Genomic DNA, 12729 nt, shown 5'->3' on the forward strand with positions numbered 1-12729 from the left:
TGGGCAATAATCTTGAGTAATTGCCTCAAACTGATAAACTGAGGAAGATGACATTCTTAGCTAAACAGCTCCTTGGATCAGACTTCATTGTATCAATGAAGTAAGAAATCAGCACCATTGGAAAAACACTTGTAATAATTTCTGACTCTTAGAAAATGACAGGTCACTTGGTTTTTAACTACACAGTTTGCTCTTTACTTCAAAAATCCATTTAGTAATCACAGAAATGGTAAAGTAAACCCCCTTCTGATTTATATAAACATAACAAAATAGAGGAAAAGAATGAATTATGAATACATCAGGGAGACAATATGAAATAACAGTATGTTTGGTAACCTACTTGGGGATCATGCTTCCCATCAAACTGTACAAAGGTATCAGGAAATACCAAACTGCCTAAAGCAACTACTGATGCAAATACTGAAAGCTACCAAGCTTTTAATATTCAGGTCGTTCTCAATCCCTTACCTCTAAATTAATTCAAAACTCCAGATAAGAGCACAGTGACAACAATCAGGCATTCTGTAACTAAGCAATAATGTTTTTACAAATTTCACAGGAATAGTTTAAACATTCCTCAGGACCGTGAAACCGAAGATGAAGATTTCATCCTCTGAGATATTTCTAATCTGGGAATTTTCCATTTCCACACATACTAACATTTTTCCCCTCAACTTTTCTGTATACAGTAATTTTAAATCAACTCATTATGACTGATTTTAAGTGTTTGTAAACTACACATAAAATTTTCAGCAGAAAATTCTTTCCAAGATATATATGCTAAAATATTCTTGCCAGCATGTAAATTTTGTATTACAGACCATACTGGCACAATTTCTCTAGAACATAGCCCTAATGATGCTGAAGTGCAGATGAAAAGCCCTAAAACATACTATGCAGAACATCAGTTACTATACACTGGTGTAATAATTCAGTAATTTTAATTAATACTAATATGTCTTGGAACAGATTAAGATGGTAGCCTTGGTTTTCTTCCCAGCAAGTGGAAAAAAAAAAATCAAATAACTAATAGAATGAAAGGAAAAAAAAACCACACTCTGTTCTTCATGTTATCTGCCACCTCAGATCTCGAGTTATCTCTTCAAATTTCAGTTTCCTAAAAAGCAAGAAGCTTGGATCCAAAACCTCAAAAAGTAATTATAAATTTGCCTTTAAACAGCCACATTAAGCACCCTAACTGCACCAGGTAGTTTACCAGGGATGACTGATCTGATTCTCAACATCATTATCAATAACTGACTTCTATTTTTGCATGTGTTGAGGCCTGAATCACAACTTCTGACTGAAGTGAGACTTTACTTAAAGAAAATAGCAATTCCAATTCTCCCTAATGTTTCTTCCTAGCTTGTCTCATCATTAAAGTGGAACTATGTAGCTGAGAACACTCTCCAGGAGGTAATATAACTATTCCCCTCGGTTTGGTGGACTTTGTGATACTGGGTGTGATTGTATACCTCAGTGGTGGCAGACAGCTTTGATTCACATTTTGTCCAATGGCACTCATTAGATACACTGCTTATAGTCAGGTTTCTTCATCTCCAGCTAAGAAGCATATGGCACGTAAAAGAAATTAATTACAAAGATGCAGCACTCAGTTCTGCCCCACTGTTTCCTGACTTGCACACTTAGTCTCTGAAGTCACCAAGTTGCCCTAACATATATATTATCTTTTTCTGGCAATGGCTAGGGAAGAAGCAACAATAACTTTTACATTGGTGATGAGGTTTCTTACACAAGAGTCTGCATGCCAGTGGCACTGGAGTACAACTTGCTTGCTTTCATCTACAAAAAATGACAATGTCTAGGTACCTTGGAATGGCAGCCATGGACTCCAATGCATCAAGCACTATCTGAATTACTGTAATCCACAACCCTGCTAGGTATGGTATTGTCCAAGTTGTTGACTAAAACACTAAGAATATCCCAAGTATCAAACCCAAAGGAACATTACTTAGAATCAGAACTGTTAACTATCACTTTTCCCCCCCACCCACTGGAAGGTATTCTATCCCCATATTAATAGATATGGTGTAATATAATAAACTGTTGTTGGATCACAAGAGGAAAAGGTGGGAAGGAAGCTAATGGGTTAAGATAGTGCAAAACAAAAGTTGAGGAAAAGAAGCCTGAAGGATGGTTCAAACTGGGATCTGGCAGCTGTCAAAGGGCAAGAACTGAGGTCAGCAGGCAAGCTAAAGGTTTCAGCAGACATATTCAAGTCATAGATGCACGTAATGTTGGTATAAGTATAAAATATATTATGTCTTACTGTATCTTCAAACAGTTCATGGCTACTTCTTACAAAGAGAAACACTAGAGTTGTTTTTATACAATGTTAATCCCAGAAGAGAAAGAACGTTAATTCAAAAGAAGAATTTTGCTATAGGTCATTTGAAAATCGTAATTTCATTCTGCCACTGTTGTCTGGTGTCTATCAAACTGAGGTCAGCACATTCTTGTAGTAAATTCCAAATCTTTGCTTTTTGTTCTTATAGCACTGTTGGCAAGATCCTGAAAGATCCCTACTGAATTGAAATGATGCTCTGCTGAGTGATTTTTGAGCCTAAAGTGTGAATTCCATAGTTTGCATGAACTACCTACATCTTCCTGCTGCCAGCTCTGCTCTTACATGCCAGGGCACGTCAATTTCAACTTGAAATATCCTGACTATTAGTCTATTCTGAACTCAGCAAAAACACCGTGCAAAAATACATGCTGATTCCCCATGGTCCACAAAACTTCATATTGGACTGAAAAGACAAAAATTTAATTGTCCAAATGCTGTCGAGGAAAAGATAAACAAACTCTACATATCTACAACATAAGGGTAATAAATATTTCCTATTTACTGCTTCTATTCTTCAGTCATAAAAGACTAATAAACATTTCATCATCATAAAATTTGCATAATTTCAAATAATTTTTGTTGATTATAAAGATTAAAACCTCACTTTTGTTCCTTCTGTATTTATTCTGGAAAATATATTCAATTTTTAAAATATATTGAAGTGCTTACTTCTGCTGGTGAACTTAAGAGCTTAATACCTGTCCATACATAACCTTAGGAAGTTCTAAAAACTCATTAAAAGAAGATTTTAATTTTGGAAAATTCATGTTTAAGAAGATATAAAATCTGTATCTTCCATTAGTAAAATTTCAAATTCAAATACTTTGTTTATGCACTGATACACTCCTCTATGATGTTTTCTTATGAAAAGGTTTTATAAGTTATATCCTTTATATGCTCTTTTAGAAAGCAAAAATATTTAAATATTAAAAACATTTACTAAAATGTTTATTTTTTCTAGTATATTTGACATGCACTGTATCAAGCTCTGCAGAATGGAAATGTTACCAAAAGTAAAAAAATTTTTCGCAAGACAAAACCAGAGTGTGAAATATTGATATTTAGATGAAATGTATTGTTGGTAGTAGGAAGGCAAAATCTGCCAAAGGAAAAATAAAAATATGGCTGCCATGTATGCTACAAATTCCCCCTACAGGTGTTTTCAGACTAAGATATAACACAGCTGTAAAGTACAACAAGTGAGTGATACTGCAGCAGAGGTACAGCTTTTCATTACTGTTTCTTTACTCCTGTAGCAATTTTTAAAAGCAAAAATACTTATTTTACACTATAAGGGAAAAAATGTTGCTTAACTAAAATGTTCTCTGGGGGTAGAAAAAAATAAAGCAAAACAAATACACCAGTGAGAATTTCTCTTTAATGTTTGAATTACTGGTTACACTATATTTGAAGACTTATGAACTTTTCCTTAGGTATGCTGACGGTCCCATAGCACCAGAAGATCTGGCACCTGCTTATGGACAATTGCAACATGAGATTTTTCACTGGGTTACTGAAGCAATTTTCAATTGACACACTTTTCTGAATTTAGTTGATGGCAGTTCCAGGATATGGAGATCAGTTACAACGTGGGAGACTGAGGCGGTAACCTGCTATGACCTCAAGCAGCCAAAAAGCCCCGGCTAGCACTGTCTTTGTGAGACCGTAGCCGCCACATGAACGAGCGCTCTGGGGTTATGGCGTTCGCCTCCCCGACAGTGCTGAGCGCTCCAGCGTGGGTATGCAGCTTCGGTAGCTTCATGCTGAGAGGAAGCAAAGGGATGAGAGAAGGACACTTTGCTTGAGGGCCTGAGAACATTTATTCCCCCATGCGTGGACGGAGCGAATCGCCCCCAGCGCAATGCAAGGCAAAATGGTGACGGGACAAAAGAATGCATTCGATTAAGTAGTGGGTGCGCGGACAAGGGTGGAAACCCCTCTTGCCCTATGAGGATACATGACAGGGGAGTGACATAGATTATAACAACCTATGGGAACATAACAGAAGTGAGTACAGCGTTCTGGGACGAATAGCAGTGCCAAGGTGGGGTGATTGATGCAGAACTTTCATGAAGAAAACCCCTGACTGACAGAACCTTGAAAGGAGAAAACTGTGTGAGGTGAGAAGATTGACATGCCTGAGTGGCAAGAGCTCCTGTGGTAAACAACTTGGAGCAAACCATTGTGAGGGAAAGTAGGGGTACAGAGAACCAACCTAACTAACATTAATAAAATCCCTGACTAAACCAACCCAACCTACAACAAGAGATGCTTCTCCAAATAACAAAGATACAAAGCTTATTAATTTTAATCTTTGAAGGATTATGCATGATATGCTATCATTATGATCATTAAAGTGTAAGTCTGAATGGAACAAAGTTTAATAAAATGACTTTCTTCTTTCTCAAGAGAAATTGATATAGAGAGATGATAAAACCCCACCCTCCTGTAAGAACAAGATTCATACAATAGTAATCTACCAACATTCCTTCCTGAAAATAAAATAAATTCCACATAAGCTTCTGAAGCAAAATACTGTTCCTGATTTTTTCTGTAAAATAGTACAAAGACAAAACAAAGTGTAATTGCATAGCCATTATACTAGGTTTGCAGACTCAAAAATATTTCAGGCATTTTAAACAGATGTCAGAAAGTCTTGCTTAAATCAGTCCGCACAACACTGGACAATGTATTACACAAGAAGAGTATTGGTAAGATAGGCATGCATTTTTTGCAACAGAAAAGGTTGAGGCAGTTCGCAAATTATCAGAATGGTACTAGCTGGACAGAAAGTACCATATTAAGAGAATGTTTTTAACGCAAATTTTTTAGTCCACTCTTCCATGATACTTTAGTGGCTCCTTTTCATCATTCCAAATAGTATGCAATATTCTGTTCAGTTTGCTATTGTTTTGAAAAATAGAACAATTCTTCAACTTTGATGTTCTTTTAAATGGTTAAGCAGTACGACAAGCCTCAAAAAGGATTTAATTAAACAAGCATTTCAGGATTTATTCTACCTATAAGAATGTTTGAGCTTTAACAAGGAAACTGAAATATCCTCAGCTGTTCCTAAACTCTGTTTATATTCTAGGCAGATTATAAAAGTATGACAGGTTTTTTGTCTAATTATAATATACAACAGAAGTATGCTGTTCCTGAGATTCTCTGAAAAGAATAATTAAACCAGTTTTATTATCACAAAATGAAGAACTGATGAGAGGTAAGTTGTCTACAAGTTTTAAAAACATAAATTCAAAATGCTATTTTTTTTTTACAAATTTTCTTTTGCACATAGAGAGAATGAAGAAAGATAAAGTGACTTTATAACTGTATTCATTCCAGTAAAAGGGCATATATTTCACATGAAGTAACAAAAATTCCTACCTTGATGGACTGACTGTAAGGTCCTATGCTGGCAGGTGCCCAGTGGGAAATGCTTTGTACATGCATGACCAGCTTTTCATCATGTACTACATCATCCGTTGCCGTGTCATACTTATGTGCAAGGCAGTCAATGCAAAACAGCACTCCATCAGGTAACAGTGTTTCCACACATACTCTGAAAACCCAAGATAATTATTTTTTTTCAAACAGAAGTTTGCTTGAACCAACTTCCAACATTTATTTTCCACTTTTGTTTTGTCTGGACGTTATCTTAGGAAATTTTGCCCAGATCATATAACAAAAGTTAGAGTACTGTAATAACCTGCTAGCATTAACACTGTTATCTCCTCAAGGGCACTGTTGGCTCACAGACAGCTTCTTGTCCACCAGGACTCCCAGGTCCTTCTTTGCAGAGCTGCTTCCCAGCACTTCAGTCTCAGGCCTGCGGTGGATGGGGTCATTTCTTTCCAGGTGCAGGACCCTCCACCTGCCTTTGTTGAGTTTCAGAAGGTTCTTTTCTACCTATCTCTCCAATCTATCAAGGTCCTTCTGCAGGGCTGCATAGCCCTCTGGGGTACTCACCACTCCTCCCAGATTGGTGTCACCAGTGAACTTGCCCAGGAAGGATCTGCGCCTTCATCCAAGGCATTGATGTATAAGCAAAACAATACTGGGCCCAATATTGAACCTTGGGGCACAGTATTAGTGACAGGCTCCCAACCAGAGTCTGTGCCACTGATTACGACCCTCTGGCATCTGCCATTCAGACAGTTCTCAATCCACCTCTCTGTCCACTCATCCAGTCTACACTTCCCTATGAGGCTGCCAAGAGACAGTGTCAAAGTTTTCTAAAAAGCAGCAGCTTATAGTTCCTTTACAACCTTCTCACAGGTTATTTGTAATACTAGCATATTTTTCTGCTATACTTTAAGTTGCATGACAGATACATACATGTGACAGGACTCAAAATCTACTTAAGCATTCATTTATGAAGTTCACTTTTGTTTCCTCCAAGGAAGACTGAGTGCCTTGATGAACAGACAGACGTGTGTTGCATGTGGCCAGCTAAAAAGTGGGAGGGGGGGGGTTGAGAGTCTGTGTGGGGAAATCAACATTTCAAAGCCTGAAAAATAATTATATTTGCAGTCCATGCATAGAAAAGTCATTTAGCTCCCAGCAGGAATGCAACAAAAAATTACTTGTTCTCTTTACATATCATGTAACAATCTTACAAAATTCTTCCCATCTTGCTTATTTCTTCCAAGAAAACTACTTTTCTCCTCACCTCCCACATGTAAATATAGTAATTTTTCCTCATTACCATCATCGCAAGCATGGATGAATGGATTTTCTGCTTGGGCTGGTAAATTTTCAAGACAATTTTGCAAATTTATTGCAGATCCACACCCGAATCAGTGCTTCCAGCATACCGCTTGTGAGAACTTCCACAACCAGGCCTCTGTACATAATGCAATGATGCAACCATGCAAACTGCTGTATAATTTTTCTTCAGGACAAAATGCAACGTAGACAAATATGCAACATAAATGCAGTGCTGTGGAAAGGGACCTGAGGACCCTGGTCAATGGCAAGTTGAACATGAGTCAGCAGTGCCCTGGCAGCCAAGAGGGCCAAGTGTGTCCTGGGGGGCATCAGGCACAGCATCACAGCCGGGCAAGGGAGGGGATTGTCCTGCTCTGCTCTGCATGGAGGCGACCTCACCTCCAGTGCTGGGGGCAGTTTTGGGTGCCACAGTATAAGAAAGATATAAAGTGTTAGAGAGCATCCAAAGGAAGGCAAAAAATGGTGAAGGGCCTTGATGGGCAGCCATATGAGGAGCAGCTGAGGTCACTTGGTCTGCTCAGCCTGGAGGCGATTCAGGGGAGACCTCATTGCAGTTACAGCTTCCTCATGAGGGGAAGAGGAGGGGCAGGCACTGGTCTCTTCTCTGCGGTGACAGTGACAGGACTGAGGGAATGGTGTGAAGTTGCATCAGGGAGATTTAGGTTGGATATTAGGGAAAGGTTCGTCACCCACAAGGTGGTTGGGCACTTCCCCAGGGAAGTGGCCACAGCACCAACCAGAAAGAGCTCAAGAAGCTTTTGGAAAATGCTCTCAGGCACAGCTTGTGACTCTTAAGGTCTCCTGTGCAGGATCATGAGCTAGACTTCAACAATCCTTGTGGGTCCCTTCCTACTCAGGATATTCTATGATGCTCTGAAAACTGTTTGCTCCATAAAAATAAAAGTAAAAAGACATTTTCCTGCAACTTCCTAATCTTTCTACCTTTTTATTTTACTGATGGAAGGCTATGTAGCTGGCTATGCAAATGTGGAGGCCTAAAACATGCAGGCTTAAGAAATGGAAGTTAAATTGTGAGGAGTACTATAAAGAGAACCTACAACATGTAGGAATGGAGACTAATTTTGTGTAGTTTGCAGCTGGGATTAGATCCCTCCTCTGAAGGCACACACAGCCGACCCTCCCATTTCTCTCTGATTTAATAAAACAGTTGGTTTTAAAAATATGAAGAAGACAAGAAGTATGACCACATGGTTGACCCTGCTTTTAGTGCAGGATTAGACTAGATGACCTCAAGAGGTCCCTTGCAACCTGTATTAACCTATGATTCAAGTGAAATTTCTCAAGCTACATCAGTTCTGCATTCTCAGCATATTATCTCAGAAGTGTAAGAAATTACTGTAAAAAATTACAAATTACTGTAAAAATAAATAAGCCATTTTGACAAAGGCATTAAAAAACACAAACAGAAAATTAGTTTTAACACACATCTTTTTAAAAAAAGAAAAAATTCATGGGCTAGGTGTCTTTTATCCAATTTCCAATGGAAAACAAATCCACCACATCTGGATAACATAGGAACCACATAGTACACACCTACACCACCAAGAAGTTTCATTATGTCAGACGTAGACTTGGATGCAACATAGAAGATTTTATACAACACATATTGAAAAAACTATGCTTTGTGTATCTATGAATTAAAATGTTATCATCAGTGTAATTTGTTTTCATACTTGAATTCTTACTGAACGTGGAAGTGCAGCTAAGCTATCCATCTAGCGTGATTATCTGAGGGAAACACAAGATATTAAGAACAACCAGCTTGGATTGAGCCAAAGATCCATCTAATCCAGTATTTGTCTTCAACCAGAGCCAAGTACATATAGGGAAGGGAAGAAAAGAAACAGACTAAATATAATTTTGAAATAACTGCCAGTATCTCATGATGTAAATCCCAAGCAACTGCTCAGATAATAATTTTGCTTTAGTATTTAACAAAATAAATAGAACAAAGTGAGTAACATTTGTCACAAAGACCTGTAAGGTTCCAAACCTCATCACTTTAAGGAAGACTTAATATTGGTAGTAAGGCTCCAGTAATGCTTTTGACACTTTCTCCTGTAATGTACTCAAAGTGAAATTGTTCATGTATGGGCTGGATGAGCAGAGAGTGAGGTGGAGTGAAAATTGGCTGAACAGCCAGGCCAAGTGGGTGGGATCAGTGACGCAAAGTCTCACAGATGGACAACCAGGAGCCTATACTGGGTCCACTCCTGTTCAACATCTTCATTCATAATCTGCATGATGGGGCAGTGTATCCTTGGCAAGTTGCCATCCACATGGATGTTGACAGGATGAAGAAACAGGCACACAGGAACTTGATGAAGTTCGTCAAGGAGAAGCTGCAAGTCCTACACCTGGGGGTGGAACAAACCCAAGGTCCAGTATATTCTGTGGGCCCACTGGCTCAAAAGCAGCATTACAGAGAAGGACTGGAGGTTCCTGATGGACACCAACTTGAACGTGAACCAACAACGTGCCCTTGTGACAAAGAGGTTTGATGATATCCTGGGTTGCATTCAGAGAAGCACTGCCAACAGGTCAAGGGATGCAAACAGAAAAGAAAAGCAAATATAATCCTAGCAATACAAACAGTTGTCAGTTCAATCAAGTAAAAAAGATCTAAGATTTGCAAACCATGTATTATCCTTCTGTAAATCCATATGTGGGGGGGCGGCATTTGTAAACCTTATGGTATATATTAAACCACAAAAAATGGTTTTGACATGAGCAGCTGTGATTTTAATACTCCAAAAGGCAGCAAAAGTCTTCTTCTGTGAGACACAAACATTTGGCAAAGTGCTTCACAAATATGGCAACAATAATTCAGTCTATCACAGTGCATCATAAATATACTATAGCAGTAGTCTAATCCTACCTTGCTGGTGGACACAAATCAAATTCTGTCACATAAACTGAGTTTATAACACTGAAATCCTTCATGCTCTTCATGTACAGATGAACCAAAATAATATCCTTCAGTTTCAATCCCTCTGAAGTCAAATTAGCTGCAGGATAAAAAAAATAGCTGTTAAAGATAGAATATTGTAAATGTATTTAGAAAGACAGCATAGGCATCATGGTTTTTGTTCAGCAAAACCAACTGGCAATAACCTAATTGTTGTCTAAACATGACTGAAGATTTTGCAATATACGTCCCCATTTAATACGTCCCCATTTAATACTTCTTTCTTTCACTACATTATGTTAGTGTACAATCTACAATCTACTACAATCATGTTAGTTTTCCAAATATACAGAAGCAGACTACAAAATAAGTTTTATCCACTCTGAACAGTGGTGAATTCTTGTCTCATGAAAACACATCATGCATTCACGCATGTAGATATGTTACAGCCTGAATTACTTGTATCCGTAAGTTTGATTGTCTTGGGGGGGCTTGGGGTGGGGTGCTCATTCTGTGACAGCTAGTAATTTACAAAGGACTTTGAATCACAAAAATACAGAAGTAGAAGGGACAATAGCCATCTTCAAGAAAAAGATCAAATATTTATATGTCATTCCAGAGGGATGCTTGTCTAAGCTGTTTTTAAAAACTCTCACTGCAATAATAATCTCTGCATAAACAAAGAATTATAAATGGCTAGACAGACAATAGGAAACAGAAGTGGCCACAGGAGAAATGAAGGAAAGATGAGAGCAGAGGAAAGCTCAAGCAGACAGCTAAAGAAGAGGTACTGAGAAGTCAAGATCATCTGAACGTGTATGCATAGAATATTCCAGACATAGTGCTGAGAAAGAATGTATTACTCTCATACAGTCAACAACATAGCTGGATATGTCATCAGCTCTGCAGTGTCCCTTTTGTAGCTCATGAAAATAGAAACTAAATAAAGAAAAAATCTTCTCTGAATATAGAACATATATAATAATACTCTGTGACCTAATTTAAATAAGACATGTAAAGTTCTTCTCAGTGTAATTTTGAGCATCTTGCCCTTTAATGTTACAGTGCGCACATGTACATATATACTTGTTTTTCAGTTGAGAAGTACAAGGGTATAAAGACAATCTCTGAAGGTTGCTGCCTTAGTGAGAAACAATTTTTGTGTTAAACTTTTCAGTGCTTTTAAAGACAGTTCAGGATTTTGCACACTTTCATTAAGATTAGTTTCGTCACACCAGTACTGAATTTTGTTCTAAATGTCTCAGTTTTACTTAGTCATACTGCTAATAACAAAGGCAATCTGAAGAGGGGAGTTCTCACTTACAGAAAAGAAAGTGTACACAAGTGATATAAGAGGTTATATAGCAGCTAGAATTTCATAGAACACCTATGAAATCCCAATACATGTCCAGAAATATCACCTGATAAATTAGCATTCAATGGCAATTCTGTATGGAAATAGAAATGTATTTGAATGCTAACTGATAGCAATCACTAGGTCAATATATCATCAGTTAAGGAAGAAACAGGGGCAATTTTTGAATCTCCAGCCAACACTTTAGTCAAGAAGAAAGGACTGCAGTTAAAAGTTCTGCAGCATTATATGAAATACTGGAGGAGGAAAAAGCCCTCAATCAACTGATACATACCTCCGCACACACAAACATCCCCACTCTAAATTTAAAATATATGAGCAAACAAACTATTTTGTGGACACAGAGTAAGCTGAAGGGAGTGATTTGGGTAAATTCATAATTTCTACCTTTACTTAAAAAATATCTCCTAAGTAAAAGTACTAACCCTTATTCCCCTGCATTAATTAGAAGAATGGTGGGAAATAACTTTTCCCCAGCTTATAATCAAAATAAAATTGACTCCCAAAACACCTTCTCTAGTAGAAAGGCATACCTGATGAACTGCTTAACAAGTTCTTGGGCTCTTCACAACTTCAGTTTTTCAGACACAGGACCTGAAAAGGTTTCCCTGCATTCCCATTGCATCTGTCCTGGATATACAGGAAAATCTTACAGACTTTCTGTTGAATTTCAAGCCATTAACGGTGTCTAATAATTTATAGAATATGATCAGATAAGACTCACCCTTACTTAAGCTGAACTGCCCTAAAAGGTTACCTTGACTGAAGTACAGCTTTTTGATTGTTTTTGGTTGGTTGGCTGGTTTTTGTTTTGCTGGGGTCTTTTTGTTTGGTTTTTATTAGAGGTTATCCAGAATCCTTAGCTGAGAGCCACAAAATACAGTATCCAAACTGTCTACAGGAAGTAGCATTTAAGAACTTTAGCCTGTTTTAACATAATAAAAATCCACAGTTTCCTTCAGCTTATGAAACTTTGCCATGGTACAACTACACCAGAGCTGCTTTATATTATATAAAGCAAAGCAATCTTCATCATCTTCCAATCATATCTAAAAAAAATGTTTAACGCGAGAGTTTAAGAAAACAAAAGTATAAACATCAATACACTGCATTCCCTCCCATTCTTGGCTTCATAGAATTCCATCCATTCTATAGAATGTTTCATAGCATCTAGTAAAAAATTTCCATTTCCAAATTTTTTTGTCAGCACACATTCACTTTAGAAGTGGTTAAATCAGTTAGCCCAGCAAAGAGTTTAAAAGTACTGTGCTTATTCCATTCTCATTACAGTGAAGCTGAACTGCTGTACAGATTCAAAATATGTGT

The 12729-nt window shown here is 37.7% G+C and overlaps 1 protein-coding gene and 1 long non-coding RNA gene across 4 annotated transcripts in view; one reads left to right on the plus strand and one right to left on the minus strand.

Moving 5' to 3' along the window:
* DPH6 (diphthamine biosynthesis 6) overlaps positions 1-12729 on the minus strand; it is a 199018-nt gene that overhangs the window by 102934 nt on the left and 83355 nt on the right. For all 3 annotated transcript variants that reach the window (XM_053945920.1, XM_053945921.1, XM_053945919.1), the window contains 2 exons: positions 9999-10128; positions 5756-5930 (listed from right to left, as the gene is read on the minus strand). In XM_053945920.1, coding sequence (XP_053801895.1) covers positions 5756-5930; positions 9999-10128 — 305 coding nt within the window. The remainder of the gene's footprint in view (positions 1-5755; positions 5931-9998; positions 10129-12729) is intronic.
* On the plus strand, positions 4075-4618 carry LOC128789755 (uncharacterized). The gene is made up of 2 exons (XR_008431519.1): positions 4075-4281; positions 4374-4618. It is a non-coding gene; the product is annotated as an uncharacterized LOC128789755 (long non-coding RNA).

This window comes from Vidua chalybeata, chromosome 6 (genome assembly GCF_026979565.1).
Source record: "Vidua chalybeata isolate OUT-0048 chromosome 6, bVidCha1 merged haplotype, whole genome shotgun sequence".
NCBI lineage: Eukaryota > Metazoa > Chordata > Aves > Passeriformes > Viduidae > Vidua > Vidua chalybeata.